Source organism: Loxodonta africana, chromosome 8 (assembly GCF_030014295.1).
Source record: "Loxodonta africana isolate mLoxAfr1 chromosome 8, mLoxAfr1.hap2, whole genome shotgun sequence".
NCBI classification, from domain to species: Eukaryota; Metazoa; Chordata; class Mammalia; order Proboscidea; family Elephantidae; genus Loxodonta; species Loxodonta africana.
The window spans coordinates 62,035,145-62,052,769 of NC_087349.1; the positions used below are offsets into that span (position 1 = coordinate 62,035,145).

Below are 17,625 nucleotides of genomic sequence, written 5' to 3' on the forward strand. Positions count from 1 at the left end.
TAAACATCCTTCTGGTGTTCTCTGCTTTCAGCCAGGAAACATCTGACATCAGCAATGATATCCTGGTTCCACATCCTCTTCTGAAACTAGCCTGAATTTCTGGCAGTTCCCTGTAGGTATACTGCTGCAGCCACTTTTGAATGATCTTCAGCAAAATTTTGCTTGCGTGTGAAATTAAAGATATTGTACCATAATTTCAGCATTTGGTTGGATCACCTTTCTTGGGAATAGGCATAAATATGGATCTCTTCCAGTCGGTTCGCCAGGTAGATGTCTTCCATATTTCTTGGCATAGGCGAGTGAGCACTTGCAGCGCTGTATCTGTTGAAACATCTCAATTGATATTCCATCAATTCCTGGAGCCTTGTTTTTTGTCAGTGCCCTCAGTGCAGCTGGGACATCTTCCTTCAGTACCATCGGTTCCCGATCGTATGCTACCTTTTGAAATGATTGAATATCGACTAATTCTTTTTGGTGCAATGACTCTGTGTATTCCTTCCGTCTTCTTTTGATGCTTCCTGCATCATTTAATATTTTCTCCATAGAATCCTTCAGTATTGCAACTTGAGGCTTGAATTTTTTCTTCAGTTCTTTCAGCCTGAGAAACACCAGACGTGTTGTTCCTTTTCAGTTTTCTATCTCCAGCTCTTTGTACATGTCATTATAATACTTTACTTTGTCTTCTTGAGCTGCCCTTTGAAATCTTCAGTTCTTTTGCTTCATCATTGCATCCTTTTACGGTAGCTGCTCAATCGTTCGAGAGCAAGTTCAGAGCCTCCTCTGACATCCACGTTGGTCTTTTCTTTCTTTCCTGTTTTTTCAATGACACCTTGCTTTCTTCATGGATGATGTCCTTGATGTCATTCAACAACCTGTCTCGTCTTTGGTCATTAGTATTCAGCACTTCGAATCTATTCTAGAGATGGTCTCGAAATTCAGGTGGGATATACTTATGGTGGCATGCCGGCTCTTGTGGACTTGCTCTGATTTTCTTCAGTTTCAGCTTGAACTTGTATATGAGTAATTGATGGTCTGTTCCACAGTCGGCCCCTGGCCTTGTTCTGACTGATGATATTGAACTTTTCCATCGTCTCTTTCCACAGATGTACTCAATTTGATTCCTGTGTATTCCATCTGGCAAGGTCCATGTGTATAGCTGCCATTTGTGTTGGTGAAAAAAGGCATTTGCAGTGAAGAAGTTGTTGGTCTTCCAGATTCTATCATTCAACCTCTGGCATTATTTCTATCACCAAGGCCATTTTCCAACTACCAATTCTTCTTTGTTTCCAACTTGGGCATTCCAGTCACCAGTAATGACCAATGCATCCTGATTACATGTTCGATTTCAGACTGTAGGAGCTGATAAAAATCTTCAATTTCTTCATCTTTGGCATCAGTGGTTGGTGTGTAAATTTGAATAATAGTCGTATTAACTGGTTTTCCTTGTAGGTGTATGGATATTATCCTGTCACTGGCAGCATCGTATTTCAGGATAGATCTTGAAATGTTCTTTTTGACAATGAATGCAACACCATTCCTCTTCAAGTTGTCATTCCTGACATAGTAGACTATATGATTGTCTGATTCAGAATGGCCAATACCAGTCCATCTGAGCTCAGTAATGCCTAGGATCTCGGTGTTTATGCATTCCGTTTCATTTTTGACAATTTCAAATTTTCCTGAATTCATACTTCGTACATTCCAGGTTCCAATTAATAATGGATATTTGCAGCTGTTTCTTCTCATTTTGAGTCATGCCACATCAGCAGATGAAGGTCTTGAAAGCTTTATTCTATCCACGTCATTAAGGTCGACTCTACTTTGAGGAGGCAGGTCTTCCCCAATTGTCTTTTGAGTGCCTCCCAACCTGGGAGGCTCATCTTCTAGCACTATACCAGGCAGTGTTCCGCTACTATTCATAAGGTTTTTACTGGCTAATTCTTTTCAGAAGTAGACTGCCAGGTCTTTCTTCCTACTCTTAGCCTGGAAGCTCAGCTGAAACCTGTCTTCCATGGGTGACCCTGGTGGCATCTGAATACCAGTGGCATAGCTTCCAGCATCACAGCTACATGCAAGCCCCCACTGTACAGCAAACTGACAGACGTGTAGGGGAGGGGCATAGGCTGGGAAGATTTAAATGTAGCCTTTCCTGTGGTTTTTATGAATTATAAATAATAATCCAGTACTATGAATATTTTTATGAATATTTCATTTTCAAATAAAAAGTATAATATACATCTTTTACTGGTGGATTTTATAGTCTTAAGAAGTTTTGTTTTTTTGATTACTCATATGAGCTATAGAACTTTTTTCTACAGCTTCTTCTGCTGTAGTTTGTTCACTTTTCCTGTTTTTTTTTTTTTTTTTCTTCTTCTACCCTTATTTTTTCCCTTACCATATATCTTCAAAGTTCTTAGGCTCTCTTCTTTTGTAATCATCTCTCCTTTTCTAATGGTATTATTACAGTAACAATGAGAGTATTTCTTTGGACTTTGAACTCTCTGATGTCTTCTTCCTAGAGACTCATCTCTCAGATTTCAGCTTGGTATGGGATTGGACCTACTGGTTACATGAACTTTCTACTTGTTTCTATACTGATAGATAGAAGTTTAGTTGTAGATTTAAGATTGTTATGCTTATCAGTAGTACAGATAATTGCAGAAGGGTAAATTATATGAATGTGTATAAGGAGCCTTGGTGTTGCAGTGGTTAAGCGCTCAGCTGCTAACTGAAAGGTAAGTGGTTCAAACCCACTAGCCACACCACAGGGGAAAGATGTTGCCGTCTGCTTCCATAAAGATTACAGCCTTGGAATCTCCAGGGGGCAGTTCTCCTCTGTCCTATAGGGCCGTTATGAGTTGGAATCGGCTCAACAGCCGTTATGAGTTGGAATCGACTTGACAGCAATGGTGTGTGTGTGTGTGTGTGTGTGTGTGTGTGTTTCTATATATATTTAATATGTAATGTTGAGTTTCTTCTAGTTAAATGGAGTATGGGAGCCAGTTATATTGTTTGGGTTGACAACTTCAGTTCATTACTATGACTTTAAAACTTTTGTGAAAACAGATGAGTTAGGAGCTGATCACTTATATCTAAAGAGGTTCACCTTCTATAACATATTTCTGGGAAAAGTTTGTTAATTAAGTACAACTGAGTGTTGCAGATTATTAACCTAGAAATGGGGAAGTTGGGAGACAAGTTTAAAGCTAGAATGTGGAGCCCTTCACAATTAAAACTTAATCAGGAATTAGGTAAAGGTTTCTGGAGTCCATTGACAGCTACATTTTTTTCTTTTTTCATAAAGTATTTATCAAATGCTGTGCTTGACTACTCAAAGGTGATTAAGAATAGCCCAGGTTTTCCTGTAAAGACTCAGAGATGCAAAACAAGGAATTAGTTTCCCTTCATAATCCATCACTTGCCTCAAAGTTCTATCCATAGAATCACCTTGGAGTTGGAGAAATGCTAAGCGTTTTGATTTAAACAGGGAACAATCACTTCAATTAATAGTAGCGGCAGCTATGAAGAAGTGAAAGAACACTCTGGCACATTTCTCAGTGGGACTTGGGAGGATAAATCTGAAAGGATTGAAACTATGAATGTTTTACATCATGCACTTCCTGGGGACTTCCAGGCTTATTGAACACAAATTTTAAAAATGAAACAGTGTTGAAGATAATAAAGCCACAAAAAGATTTCTGGATGCCATTATGCTTTTCAGTATGATTAATAGTAACATTTAAAACGCATCTAGAGTATTAATTTTTTAAAAGTGTCTTGTTACTTTAAGTAAGTGTCCTAGGATATCATTGCTTTCTTAGATATTTCTTTTTTTCACATCTTGGCTATGAATTATTGTTCTAATGAACATATTGCCAAAGTAGTAATATAAAGCAAATGAAAACATGTCAATTTATTAATCTAATCTAAAACTCTGAAAATGTTACAGTTTAAGCTGTATTCTGTTAGGAGAAGATAAAACCAAAACAAATGAAAGTTTCCATATTCTTAGGAAAAACTCTTCAGAAACCACATCATATCCTTTATACCTTGTTATAGATAAAATATTCAGTAAACTGAGTGGATTTGTATTAAGGATAATAAGCACTTAAAATATTTAAAGCAGTACAATAAAACAGAAACTACTGCACTGAGAATAAGCACATGATGGTACCTCGATTTTGTGAAAAATAAAAGAACAGAATCAAATAAAATCCAGGCTGTCCCTGAAAATTCCCAGAGGTAACTGTAGTATTTTTATGTTAAGTGTAGAGTGATAGTCAGGGTAGCTCTATCTCAAAATACTAACAGTGATTATCTTCCAATAAAGAGATTATGGGGTTTTTGTCCCTTTACTCATATTTTCAAAAATTTCTACTGTGCATATGCATTTATATATTTAAAAAAAAAATAACGAAAACACTGAAAAGACTCAAATGGTGACCACGTTAACTGTATGTATAGGTCAGGAAATGTTCTACCATCGTGAAGTAGGTAGTTAATACTTATCTCTAAAATAGCCTTCGCAGATGTCTGACCCTGCTTGCTCACCTGCAGGTCCAACTCAGATGTGAACAACTGTCTGGAGGGATCCAGGAGCTTTTTTATAAGAATGGTATCTGCACAGTTGAAATCACTCCAAGGACTTAAATACCAATGCCGTGGTTCTACCTCTAGAGATTCTGATTTAATTGGTATGGGATATAGCTTGGGCACCACGACTTTTGAAGTTCACCAGGTTATCATAATGTACAGCCAAGGCTGAGAGCCCTGTTTTGCAAGAAACTTAAGGAAACAGGTCATTTGCTTTTTGGTACTTTAATTTGTATTCTGTTAAAACTGTTACTGCCCTGTACAAAGTTTGTGTTGAACATTATACATATTATTTTCCTATGTATAATGTTTAACATCTGCTTTTTTTCAAGCTATGTTTTTAATGTCCAGCCTGCCACGGCATTAACTGGGCAACATGATAGACTACTTTTTTTTTCCTCCGCTCTTTCTTCTAAACTGTGGCAATAGTTGATTTTCTGAAGCAGAAAATAATTATATCACTACCCTGTGTAAAAAACCTTTGATTATCTGTTCTTTAAAGGCTAAAGTATAAGTTTCTTGGACCTCCATAGTCTGGCCTTTGTCTATTTTTAGTTTTATCTCCTGCCATTCCGACATTAGAAACTCCAGCCCTATTTGCCATTCCTTGAATAGGTCATTATTTTTCATACTTGCCTTTGCATACGCTTTTTTCCTTTGTCAGTAGTTGTGACCACAGTTCAACAGTAGATTCAAAAACAACATATATTGGAATGGAATGAAATTAGTATTTATTGAGTACATTAGCCAAGGACTGTGTTAGGTACTTTAAACTAGCTCTTATAATCCTCACAGCCATCCCTAAGATACAGTCATTCTCTTCACTGTATAGATAGGAACCTGAGACTTTCAGAAGGTAAATAAGTTTCTCAAAATTACACAGCTAATATAGGGCAAAGATGGATTTCAAATTCTAAGTCCTGTGTCTGTTCCCATGTCTTCTTCTGCCACCTATCATTACATCGTTTCAGCAGTAAATGCCCATGTGATCATTATCATATTCTCTTTCCAAACATGGTATGCATAAACATTTGATGATTTTTCAGCCTTGTTTTGAATTCTTTATAGTACAAAGAAGTAAACTTAGTGGTCTTAAAAGGCAGAATAGGAGTCCCTGAGTGGTGCATATGGTTAAGCGCTGTACTACTAACCAAAAAGTGGGTGGGTCAGGCCCACCCAGAGGCACCTCAGAGGTAAGGCCTGGTGATCTGCTTCCTAAAGGTCCTAACCTTGAAAACCTATGGAATAGTTTTACCCTGCACATGTGGAGTTGTCATGAGTTGGAATCAACTCAGTGGTAAACAACAGCAACAAAAAGGTAGAATAATCACTGTTTCCATTGTTCTGTATATAATCAGTTGTATTAAATAGTTTACTGTTGACTGTTATTGAGTTGTGTAGTCATATTTTTACATTTTAAAAATCTTTTCTTTGATGTCCTTATAAGTACTGAACATTTTCACTTTTCCTTTACTATAATTTAACACTTATTCTGTAGTTATTTGAGCAAAATGTCCTACATTGTTCACTATCCCACAAATTGTCTGGCTTGAGTAAGATAAATACAAATTTAAGTGTATTCAACCATAAAAGTCAGGCAGGCTCGTTTCCTATACATATGAAGAGGAAAACTGAAAAGCTTTTTATAGTGCAAAGTACAGCTTATGAAACTGTCTCTGTGTGGGAAAATGTTATAGTTTAACAAGAAGTTAATGTGGGTAATATTAAAAATTTGAGACTTCTTGCCTGTTAAGATAAATTTGGTCAAATATAGTTTATTCCCTTGCATATACCTTCCAAATTATGTTAACATTCTAATTATGATACTGTTTTTTTAATGGATATTGCTTCATAATTTTTGTTTTATAATCTAATTGAATAATTTTTTCCTCCATTAGAATGTGAAACATGTTGCAGAAGTATTCATGAAGTGGCTGAAGGGGGAAGGAAAAAAGTGCCACTGCCTATCAGAAAACAAAACAAAACATGGGAAATACAACCACGAAATTCCGTAAAGCACTCATCAATGGTGATGAAAACCTCGCCTGCCAAATATATGAAAACAACCCTCAGCTAAAAGAATCCCTTGATCCAAACACATCTTATGGGGAGCCCTACCAGCACAATACACCATTACATTATGCTGCCAGACATGGAATGAATAGAATATTAGGGTAAGTATTACTGTAAAACAATTGATAACAAATTGGTGAAAGGTAAAAAGTATTATCTCTGAAAATATATAGATATATATTTTCTCGTTATATGGTCTTGTGGTGAATTAAACTTCCAAAACTGAATATGCCTAAATTATGTAGTATGATTTTTTAATTAGACCAAAATTAGGTCAAGAGTTTTAATAGTAAGGGTGGTTCACACATTCTTGTTGCTGTAAATATGTTTTGATCCTCATCATATATATTTTTTATAATAATGTAGTATTTCATTTACAGTACCTTGATTTCTAGAAAAGTACTTGTCAACAAACAAAAATAACAGGGAGCAGTGCCTACGGCAAAGTTCTAAGCTATAATTAGCTAGTTCAAGTTGAGTTTGTCTTGTCTAGTTTTTTTTCTAACGGGGTTCAGCTACTTGAAAAGTCTTCTAAAGGCAAAACATTTCCTGAACACTTCGATAACTAAGAAGCTTTAAAAACACATACACAGACATAAATCTTTCATAAGAAAGCATTAGAATGACATAGCAAGTATGTGAAGATTCTTAGCCTAATTACCTGGAGATTTGATAGCCATTAAACAAAAGCAAAGGGTAGAAAAGTATTTCCAAAACAAGTATTATTGTTTTAGAAGTAGATTTTGCAGCTATGGAATTCTGATGCTAGAAGGGAAAGAAACACTTCTTTGCTTACCCAGTGAAGTCTAAATTCTTAAACCAGTTTTCAGGGCTCTTTAGAACCTGACAGAGACCTTAACTTTCAACCTCATTTCTGTTTCTTATGTATACAAATTGTCATTTGAGTTAAGCTCATTTTCTTGTCTCCTGAGACATGCCATGTCTGTTCCCTGAGCCACATCCATGCTGCTGTGTCTGCAGGAGTGTTCCTTCTTCATCTTCCTCTCAGCCTTCTCTGACTTAACTAAACCTTCCCCTTCCTTCAGGCATCTATTATGTTTCACCTGTCTTGAACTGACACAACCCATCAGAACCTCAGTCTCTTTTTGAACATCTATAGCTCTTTTTGGATTGTTTGTTTTTATCACTTGTTTGGTATATACTATCTCATATGTATATCTTTGTATATCTTCTGTCTGCCTACATAATTATAACTATTTTACAGTGCATTTCTTTGTACTTCTGGTTTTTACACAAAATAGAAGTTTTATACAGTCATCACCCAAGGAAATATTTTTATGATTAGAACTTGTGAATGAGAAAAATTACATAAATAATTTAGCTCATCCAGGCCCATGACTTTAACAAGTATATCTCTAGTTAAAAATAGGTAATTCTGCCCTTCGCCTGTCATTTTTGTGTTTGTCTTTTATTTTCGGTTACCTAAAAATACCTACCTAAAACTACTTCCGACTCAGCTTCTTCGAAATTTTTTGTTTTTCTTCTCCGAACTGGGTCCTCCCTACGTTATTGACACCAACCTACTGTGCCGATAAGATACCGGCAAACGTTTTATTGAGGACTTAGTATTTTCCAGGCACTATTAACAGTACAGAAACCATGGTGGCATAGTGGTTAAGAGCTACAGCTGCTAACCAAAAGATTGGCAGTTTGAGTCCACCAGGTGCTCCTTGTAGACCCTATGGGGTAGTTCTCTGTCCTTGTAGGGTCGCTATGAGTTGGAATCGACTCAACAGCAATGGATCTTATTAACAGTACTGTATATGCATTATCGTCTTTAATCCTCATTACAGTTTTTTTGGTTTGTTATTATCTATATTTTAGAGATGAAGAAACTGAAGCACAGAAATGTTAAATAACTTGTCAGAACTCTTGCCGATAATAAGTGCAAAGCTAGTTGCCCAGGAAGATGTACCAGAGGCTTTGGGTTCTTAACCACTATGCTGTGCAGCCTCTTTTTTCTCTACAGTCAGATAAGCCTATGTTTGAGGGCTGCCTCAGCTACTTACTAGCAAGGCAAATTACTTAGGAACTCTAGACTTCAGTTTTCTTATCTGTAAAATAGATACCTATCTCACAGAGCTTGTGCGACAATTAAACTAGTTACTATGTATTATGTGTCTTATATGCTGCCTGGCATACAATTTGCACTCGATAAATGTGTATTACTTTTCACCACAGTAACTCTAAATATCTTCAAGTCATCTTTGGCTTACTCTTCTCCTTTATCTAACCTACTACTAAGTTCACTAAGTCTTATCTCTTGGATTCATTGCTTTCATTCCCATTGCCCCAAACTTAATTCCCTCTTATCAGACTTTACTCTTAATACTTAAAATATCTGGCTCCTACGTGGTGTTTTTGTAAGTCTTTTTCTCTTACAATCTCAGGTCCGGATTAATCTTCCTATAACAAGCGTTTTCAATGGTACTTCTGTCATCAGAAAGCTGTAACACTACTGTTTTCTGCATTATTCTGTCTAGCTCGCCTTACTCTGCCCTCCTCCTACCCAGTCAGCCTAATCGCTCATTCCTAACATGATCTTTTTAGTCAAACTGGCTGATTAACTTTCCTTTTATTTTCCTTACCTTTAGGAATGCCACCCCCGTAGTTAATTCCTGTTCCTTGATTTTTAAATGTCTTCTTTCTTCTCCAATTACCTGTCCCTTAAGTTGCACCTCGGTTTCTGCCTTGTTTATGAATTCATCCCCATTTTCAGGCATACCTCGGAGATCCCGTAGGTTCCGTTCCAGACCACCTCACAAAAGCAATTATCACAATAGAGCAAGTCACACGAGTTTTTTGTTTTCCCAGTGCATATAAAAGTTATGTTTATACTATACTGTAGTCTGTTAAGTGTGCAGTAGCATTATGTTTAAAAAACAACATGCATACCTTAATTAAAAATACTTCATTGCAGATAAAATACTTAGGAATAAATCTTACCAAAGATGTAAAACACCTATACAAAGAAAACTACAAAGTACTACTACAAGAAATTAAAAAGGACATACTTAAGTGGAAAAACATACCTTGCTCATGGATAGGGAAACTTAACATACTAAAAATGTCTATTCTACCAAAAGCCATCTATACATACAATGCACTTCCGATCCAAATTCCAATGTCATTTTTTAATATGATAGAGAAACAAATCACCAACTTCATATGGAAGGGAAAGAAGCCTTGGATAAGCAAAGCATTACTGAAAAAGAAGAAGAAAGTGGGAGGCCTCACTCTACCTGATTTCAGAAGCTATTATACAGCCACAGTAGTCAAAACAGCCTGGTACTGGTACAACAACAGACACATAGACCAATGGAACAGAATTGAGAACCCAGATATAAATCCATCCACATATGAGCAGCTGATATTTGACAAAGGCCCAGTGTCAGTTAATTGGGGAAAAGATGGTCTTTTTCACAAATGGTGCTGGCATAACTGGATATCCATTTGCAAAAAAATGAAACAGGACCCATACCTCACACCATGCACAAAAACTAACTACAGGTGGATCAAAGACCTAAACATAAAGACTAAAACAATAAAGATCATGGAAGAAAAAATAGGGACAATATTAGGAGCCCTAACGCAAGGCATAAACAAAGTACAAAACATTGCCAAAAATGACGAAGAGAAACCAGATAACTGGGAGCTCCTAAAAATCAAACACCTATGTTCATCTAAAGACTTCACCAAAAGAGTAAAAAGACCACCTACAGACTGGGAAAGAATTTTCAGCTATGACATCTCCGACCAGCACCTGATCTCTAAAATCTATATGATTCTGTCAAAACTCAACCAGAAAAAGACAAACAACCCAATCAAGAAGTGGGCAAAGGATATGAACACACACTTCACTAAAGAAGATATTCAGGCAGCTAACAGATACATGAGAAAACGCTCTCGATCATTAGCCATTAGAGAAATGCAAATTAAAACCATGATGAGATTCCATCTCACTCCAGCAAGGCTGGCATTAATCCAAAAAACACAAAATAATCAATGTTGGAGAGGTCGCGGAGAGATTGGAACTCTTATACACTGCTGGTGGGAATGTAAAATGGTACAACCACTTTGGAAATCTATCTGGCGTTATCTCAAACAGTTAGAAGTAGAACTACCATACAACCCAGAAATCCCACTCCTCAGAATATACCCTAGAGAAATAAGAGCCTTCACACAAACAGATATATGCACACCCATGTTTTTTGCAGCTCTGTTTACAATAGCAAAAAGCTGGAACTAACCGAGGTGTCCATCAACGGATGAATGGTTAAATAAATTGTGATATATTCACACAATGGAATACTACGCGTCAATAAAGAACAGTGAGGAATCTGTGAAACATTTCATAACATGGAGGAACCTGGAAGGCGTTATGCTGAGCGAAATTAGAGGCAAAAGGACAAATATTGTATAAGACCACTATTGTAAGATCTTGAGAAATAGTATAAACTGAGAAGAACACATACTTTTGTGGTTACGAGGGAGGGAGGGAGGGAGGGTGGGAGAGGGTTTTTTACTGATTAGTTAGTAGATAAGAACTGCTTTAGGTGAAGGGAAGGACAATACTCAATACACAGAAGGTCAGCTCAACTGGACTGGACCAAAAGCAAAGAAGTTTCCAGGATAAACTGAATGCTTCAAAGGTCAGCGGAGCAAGGGCAGGGGTTTGGGGACCATGGTTTAAGGGGACTTCTAAGTCAATTGGCAAAATAATTCTATTATGAAATCATTCTGCATCCCACTTTGAAATGTGGCGTCTGGGGTCTTAAATGCTAACAAGCGGCCATCTAAGATGCATCAATTGGTCTCAACCCACCTGGATCAAAGGAGAATGAAGAACACCAAGGTCACATGATATCTAAGAGCCCAAGAGACAGAAACGGCTACATGAACCAGAGACCTACATCATCCTGAGACCAGAAGAACTAGTTGGTGCCCAGCCGCAACTGATGACTGCCCTGACAGGGAGCACAACGGAGAACCCCTGAGGGAGCAGGAGATCAGTGGGATGCAGGCCCCAACTTCTCATAAAAAGACCATACTTAATGGTCTGACTGAGACTAGAGGAATCCCGGTGGTCATGGTCCCCAAACCTTCTGTTGGCCCAGGACAGGAACCATTCCCGAAGACAACTCAGCAGACATGAAAGGGACTGGACAGTGGGTAGGAGAGACAAGCTGATGAAGAGTGAGCTATTTGTATCAGGTGGACACTTGAGAGTGTGTTGGCATCTCCTGTCTGGAGGGGGGATGGGAGGATAGAGAGAGTTGGAAGCTGGCAAAATTGTCACGAAAGGAGAGACTGGAAGGGCTGACTCATTAGGGGGAGAGCAAGTGGGAGTATGGAGTAAGATGTATATAAACTTATACGTGACAGTTTGACTTGATTTGTAAACGTTCACTTGAAGCTCAATAAAAGTTAATTAAAAAAAATACTTCATTGCTAAAAACAGTAACCATCATTTCGGCCTTCAGCCAGTCGTAATCTTTTTTTTTTAATAATTTTTATTGTGCTTTAAGTGAAAGTTTACAAATCAAGTCAGTCTCTCACGTATAAACTTATATACACCTTACTACATACTCCCATTTATTCTCACCCTAATGAGTCATCCCGCTCCCTCCTTCCAGTCTCTCCTTTCATGACCGTTTTGCCAGTTTCTAACCCTCTCTACCCTCCCATCTCCCCTCCAGATAGGAGATGCCAACACAGTCTCAAGTGTCCACCTGATACAAGTAGCTCACTTCTCATCAGCATCTCTCTTCAACCCATTGTCCAGTCTCTTCCATGTCTGATGAGTTGTCTTCGGGAATGGTTCCTGTCCTGGGCCAACAGAAGGTTTGGGGACCATGACCACCGGCATTCTTCTAGTCTCAGTCAGACCATTAAGTCTGGTCTTTTTATGAGAATTTGGGGTCTGCATCCCACTGATCTCCTGCTCCTTCAGGGGTTCTCTTTTGTGCTCCCTGTCAGGGCCGTCATCGTTTGTAGCCGGGCACCATCTAGTTCTTCTTGTCTCAGGATGATGTAAGTCTCTAGTTCATGTGGCCCTTTCTGTCTCTTGGGCTCATAGTTACCGTGTGTCATAATCTTTTTGCTGGTGGAGGATCTTGCCTCGATGTTAAGGCTGCTGACTGACCAGGGTGGTGGTTGCTAAAGGACAGGGTGGCTATGACAGTTTCTTAAAAATGGACAACAGTGAACTCTGCCACATCAGTTGACTCTTCCTTTTACAAAAGATTTCTCTGTAGCATGTGATGCTGCTTGATAGCATTTAAGCTATAGTCGAACTACCTTCGAAATTAAGAGTCAGTCCTCTCAAACCATGCCACTGCTTTGTCAGCTAAGTTTATATAATGATCTTTTGTTGTCATTTGAACATTGTTCACACCATCTTCACCGGGAGTAGGTTCCGTCTCAAAAAACCACTTTCTCTGCTCACCCATAAGAAGCAACTCCCCAGCCAGTAAAGTTTTATCTTGAGATTGCAGCAGTTCAGTCACATCTTCAGGCTCCACTTCTAATTCTAGTTCTCTTGCTGTTTCTACCACATCTTCCCCCACTGAAGTCTTGAACCCCTCAAAGTCATCCACGAGGGTAGGAATCAGCTTCTTCCAAACTCCTGTTGATATCTGACCTCCTCCCAAGAATCAGGAGGTGGCCGAAATATTCTTGATGGCATATAGAATGGCGAATCCTTTCCAGAAGCTTTTCAGTTTACTTTGCCCAGATCCATCAGGGAAATCACTACCTATGACAGCTATAGTCTTATAAAATGAATTTTTTGAATAATAAGACATGAAAGTCGAAATTACGCCTTTATCCATGGGCTGCAGAATAGGTGTTGTGTTAGCAGGCATGAAAACAACGTTAATCATCTTGTACATCTGAATCGGACCTGTTGGGTGGCCAGGCGCATTGTCCATGAGCAGTAGTATTTTGAAAGGAATCTTTTTTTCTGAGCAGTAGATTTCAATATTAGCCTTAAAATACTCAGTAAACCATGTTATAAACGTATGTGGTGCATCCAGGCTTTGTCATTCCATTTATACAGCACAGGTAGAATAGATTTACTATAATTCTTAAAGGCCGTAGGATTTTCAGAATGGTAAATGAGCATTGGCTTCAACTTACAGTCCCCAGCTGCATTAGCCGGTAAGAAGAGAGTCAGCCTGTCTTGGAAGCTTCGCAGCCAGGCGTTGACTTCCCTCCAGCTGTGACAGTCCTAGGTGGCGCCTCCTTCCAGCATCCGGCCGTTTGTCTGCGTTGAAAACCTACCGTTCAGCGCAGCCGGCTTCACCAGTTGTCTCAGCTGCATTACTGGCTGTAGCTTCTGTGTCAGCACTTGCTGCATCGTCTTGGACTTTCATGCTGTGGAGCCAGCTTTCCTTAAACCTCACGAGCCAACCTCTGCCAGCTTCAGACTTCTTCCACAGCTTCCTCACCTCTCTCAACACTCACAGGATTGAAGAGAGTTAGAACCTTGCTGTGAATTAGGTTTTGGCTTACAGGAATGTTCTGGCTGGTTTGATGGTTTGATCTTCTATCCAGACCACTGAAACTTTCTCCGTATCAGCAATAAGGCTGTTTCACTTTCTTATCATTCGTGTATTCACTTGACTAGCACTTTTAATTTCCTTCAAGAACTTTTCTTTTGCATTCACAACTTGGCCGACTGTTGAAGCAAGAGGCATAGCTTTTGGCCTGTCTTGGCTTTTGACATTTCTTCATCACTAAGCTTCATGATTTCTGGCTTTTGATTTAAAGTGAGAGATATGCGATTCTTCCTTTCACATGAACACTCAGAGGCCATTTTAGAGTTATTAATTGGCCTAATTTCAATATTGTCGTGTCTCTGGGAAGAGGGAGGCCTGAGGAGTGGGAATAAAATGGGGGAACGTCCAGTCGGTGGAGCAGTCAGAACACACACGATATTTATTAAGTTCTCCATCCTACATGGACGTGGTTCATGGTGCCCCAAAACAATTACAGTAGTAACATCAAAGACCAGTGATCACAGGTCAACATAACAGACACAGTAGTAATGAAAAAGTTTGAAATATTGTGAGAATTACCAAATGTGACACAGAGGCACAAAGTGAGCACATGCTGTTGGAAAAATGTCGCCAATAGACTAGCTCGATGCAGAGTTGCCACAAACCTTCAATTTGTAAAAAACACGGTATCTGCAAAGCGCAATAAAATGAGTTATGCCTCTTCTCTGCAATTTCTACAACCTACATTTTAAAAATCATGCCATCATTATTAAACTATGTTTATATTAGTCTTAGATCCTCTACTAGATTGTCATAAATACAGTGGTGGACACATAGTAATATTCTCAATAGATTAATTTTTGGTTACTTAATCTCTTAAGGCCTTCTAACGTGGCCTTTTTGTTTCATTTTTTTTTTTAAGTTGACCATTTTCAGTGAAATTACAAAACTGTGGTTTGGTTTCCTAATATTGAGCACTCTAATAATATTTAATATCAAGTCTTATTATATGACTAATTAAAACTTTGCTTGGGTTATCAAAGTAAAATATGTTTAAATATCATTACCAATGTAATGTGTATATGTTAAGGAGCCCTGGTGATGCAGTGGTTAAGCACTCAGCTGCTAACTAAAAGGTCTGTGGTTTAAACTCAACCAGCAGCTCCTCAAGAGAAAAGACTTGGCTCTCTGCTCCTGTAAAGATTATAGCCTAGGAAACCCTATGGGGCAGTTCTACTCTATCATACAGAGTTGCTGTCCACTCGATGGCACACAACAACAGTGTATATACTTTAACGTAAAAGAAACCAAATAGCAGACTTCTTTTTAACTACTTATAGTGTAACTTACAAATACACTTTGTAGAATTAAAAAGCGTAAGAAAGTCATCTAGTCTGGTGATTCTTAAAAAGTGTCTTCTGAGGACTCCTAGGTTCCCAAATCTTTTCGGGGAGCACATGAGGTCAAAACTATTTTCTTAGTAATGCTAATGCACTATTTGTCCTTTTCATTTGCAGTGATAGTGCCAAACTAATGAAGGGTATAACTGCTGGCACCTTCAGGTGAATCAAGGCAATGGTACCAAACCATATTAATAGTCACTGTATTCATCACTCCTAGATACTCACAGTTTTAAGAAAGCCAGTTTTACTTAAAAATGTCCTTGATGAAGCAGTCAAAATTACTAATTTTAATTAATCTCCACCTTTGAGTACATATCTTTTTAATATCCTGTGTGATAAAACTGGATTTTAGTGTAACAGAGTACAAGACATTCATTGATAATCCACATTGCAACCAACCTTTAAGAAACTACCACTTGTGTTTTGGTGTAGATTCAAAGATGAATTCACAATTTTCTGAAAAGGCTGCTTTAAATACTTTCTTCCTTTTCTGACTACATAAAAGTTCAGATTTTCTTCATATACGTCAACCAAAAGAACATATCACAACAGATTGATTGATCTGAGACTCCAGCTGTCTTCTTTTAAGCCAGACATTAAAAAGAGCTTTGTAAACATGTAGAACAATGCCATTCTTTTCAATTAATTTTTGAAAGTGTAGTTTTCATTTTAAAATGTTACATACCTGTAATGTATCTTAAATGGTTATTTAATTTTTTTTTTAATTTTTAAATGGTAAATACGAATATATATAACCCACATAAACAAAAGGCCTTTAAGATCTTTAATAATTTTTAAGATGTGTAAAAGGGATTTGTGACCAAAAAATGTAAGAATTACTGATCTGGTCTATGTTCCTGGTTCCTCTAAGCAGGATTTTATCTGTCTGTCCCATCATCTGATTATCATTCTATTGAATGAGTGTTTGAAAACCTACAGAAAAGTGATTGTTCTCCTTTAGTTACCAGTTTGAACTACTTTTATGATTGGGCCATTTTACTTAGCTTTCAACTTAATCCTTAAGCTTAGGAGTTTTCTTTTTATTTCCTTAATTGTTTGGGGAACAGTGACTCATAATTTTTGTATTAAAGCCTTTAACTACAATACTAAAATTAAAAATTACCTTTTGCTCTCCCATCCTAAGAATATACAAACCCTAATTTCTTTAGACTGTGTATTCTTTTGTTTTTGAAAATTTATTTAGACTAGTACAGAGAATCACATACCAAGTTATAATTTTAAATGCCTAATTGCTTTTGGAATTAGCAGCATTAAGTAAAATAGCAACTCTATTTTGAGTATTTGTGTTTTAGATGACTTCAAATATTTCATTATATTTAACCTTGCTCAGTTTTCTAATCAGTCGTTGGTCATTATTTCCTTATGCTGCCTCATGTAATATGGAATGCCTATCTGCTAGCTTCAATGTAGACCCTGGCTCAGCTTGGCTAGAGTCCTAACATGTGACGTATATGAGTAGGCAAAGGTGGACATACTTTGTTAGGGATCTGGTAGCCATAAAGTAAAGCACCCATTTGGAGTAAGGCCTTGATTTCCCCTCCTCCCCATTTCCTTTAGCTTTCATGGTACCTGCAATAGCAGGCATCATTTTCCTCACTTCTTAGGCAAAAAAATATGGTAAAAGAGAAGTTTATAGTTCAGCAGGACCGTATACATCCATCTCCCTCTGAACCCAAATGCTGTGTGTTTACGATATGCCTCACCACGCTGTCTCCTTTATGGGAAAGTAAATCTGTACTTGTAAATAAGACCAAAAACTCACTGCCACTCAGTCCACTCCAACTCATAGCAACCCCAAAGGACAGAGTAGGACTGCCTCATAGGGTTCCCAAGACTGTAATCTTTATGGAAGCAGACTGCCACATCATCTCCTGTGGAGTAGCTGGTGGGTTTGAACTGCCAACCTTTCAGTTAGCAGCCAAGTGTTTAACCAGTGTGCCACCAAATAGTTACTGCGTAACATAGCAAAAATAGCATGAACTTTGTAGTCACTGTGTTCTAGTTTGAATGTG

The 17,625-nt window shown here is 37.9% G+C and overlaps 1 protein-coding gene across 6 annotated transcripts in view; it reads left to right on the forward strand.

The window, feature by feature from the left end:
• Positions 1-17,625, forward strand: part of ANKIB1 (ankyrin repeat and IBR domain containing 1) — a 163,534-nt gene that overhangs the window by 41,961 nt on the left and 103,948 nt on the right. For 5 of the 6 annotated variants that reach the window (XM_003407150.4, XM_064289976.1, XM_010587269.3 and 2 more), the window contains one exon: positions 6,492-6,767. In XM_003407150.4, the coding sequence (XP_003407198.2) occupies positions 6,580-6,767 (188 nt within the window). In that variant the 5' untranslated portion in view covers positions 6,492-6,579. Of the gene's footprint in view, positions 1-4,480; positions 4,695-6,491; positions 6,768-17,625 lie in introns of those variants that run through there. The other variant, XM_023544430.2, reaches the window with a different exon arrangement.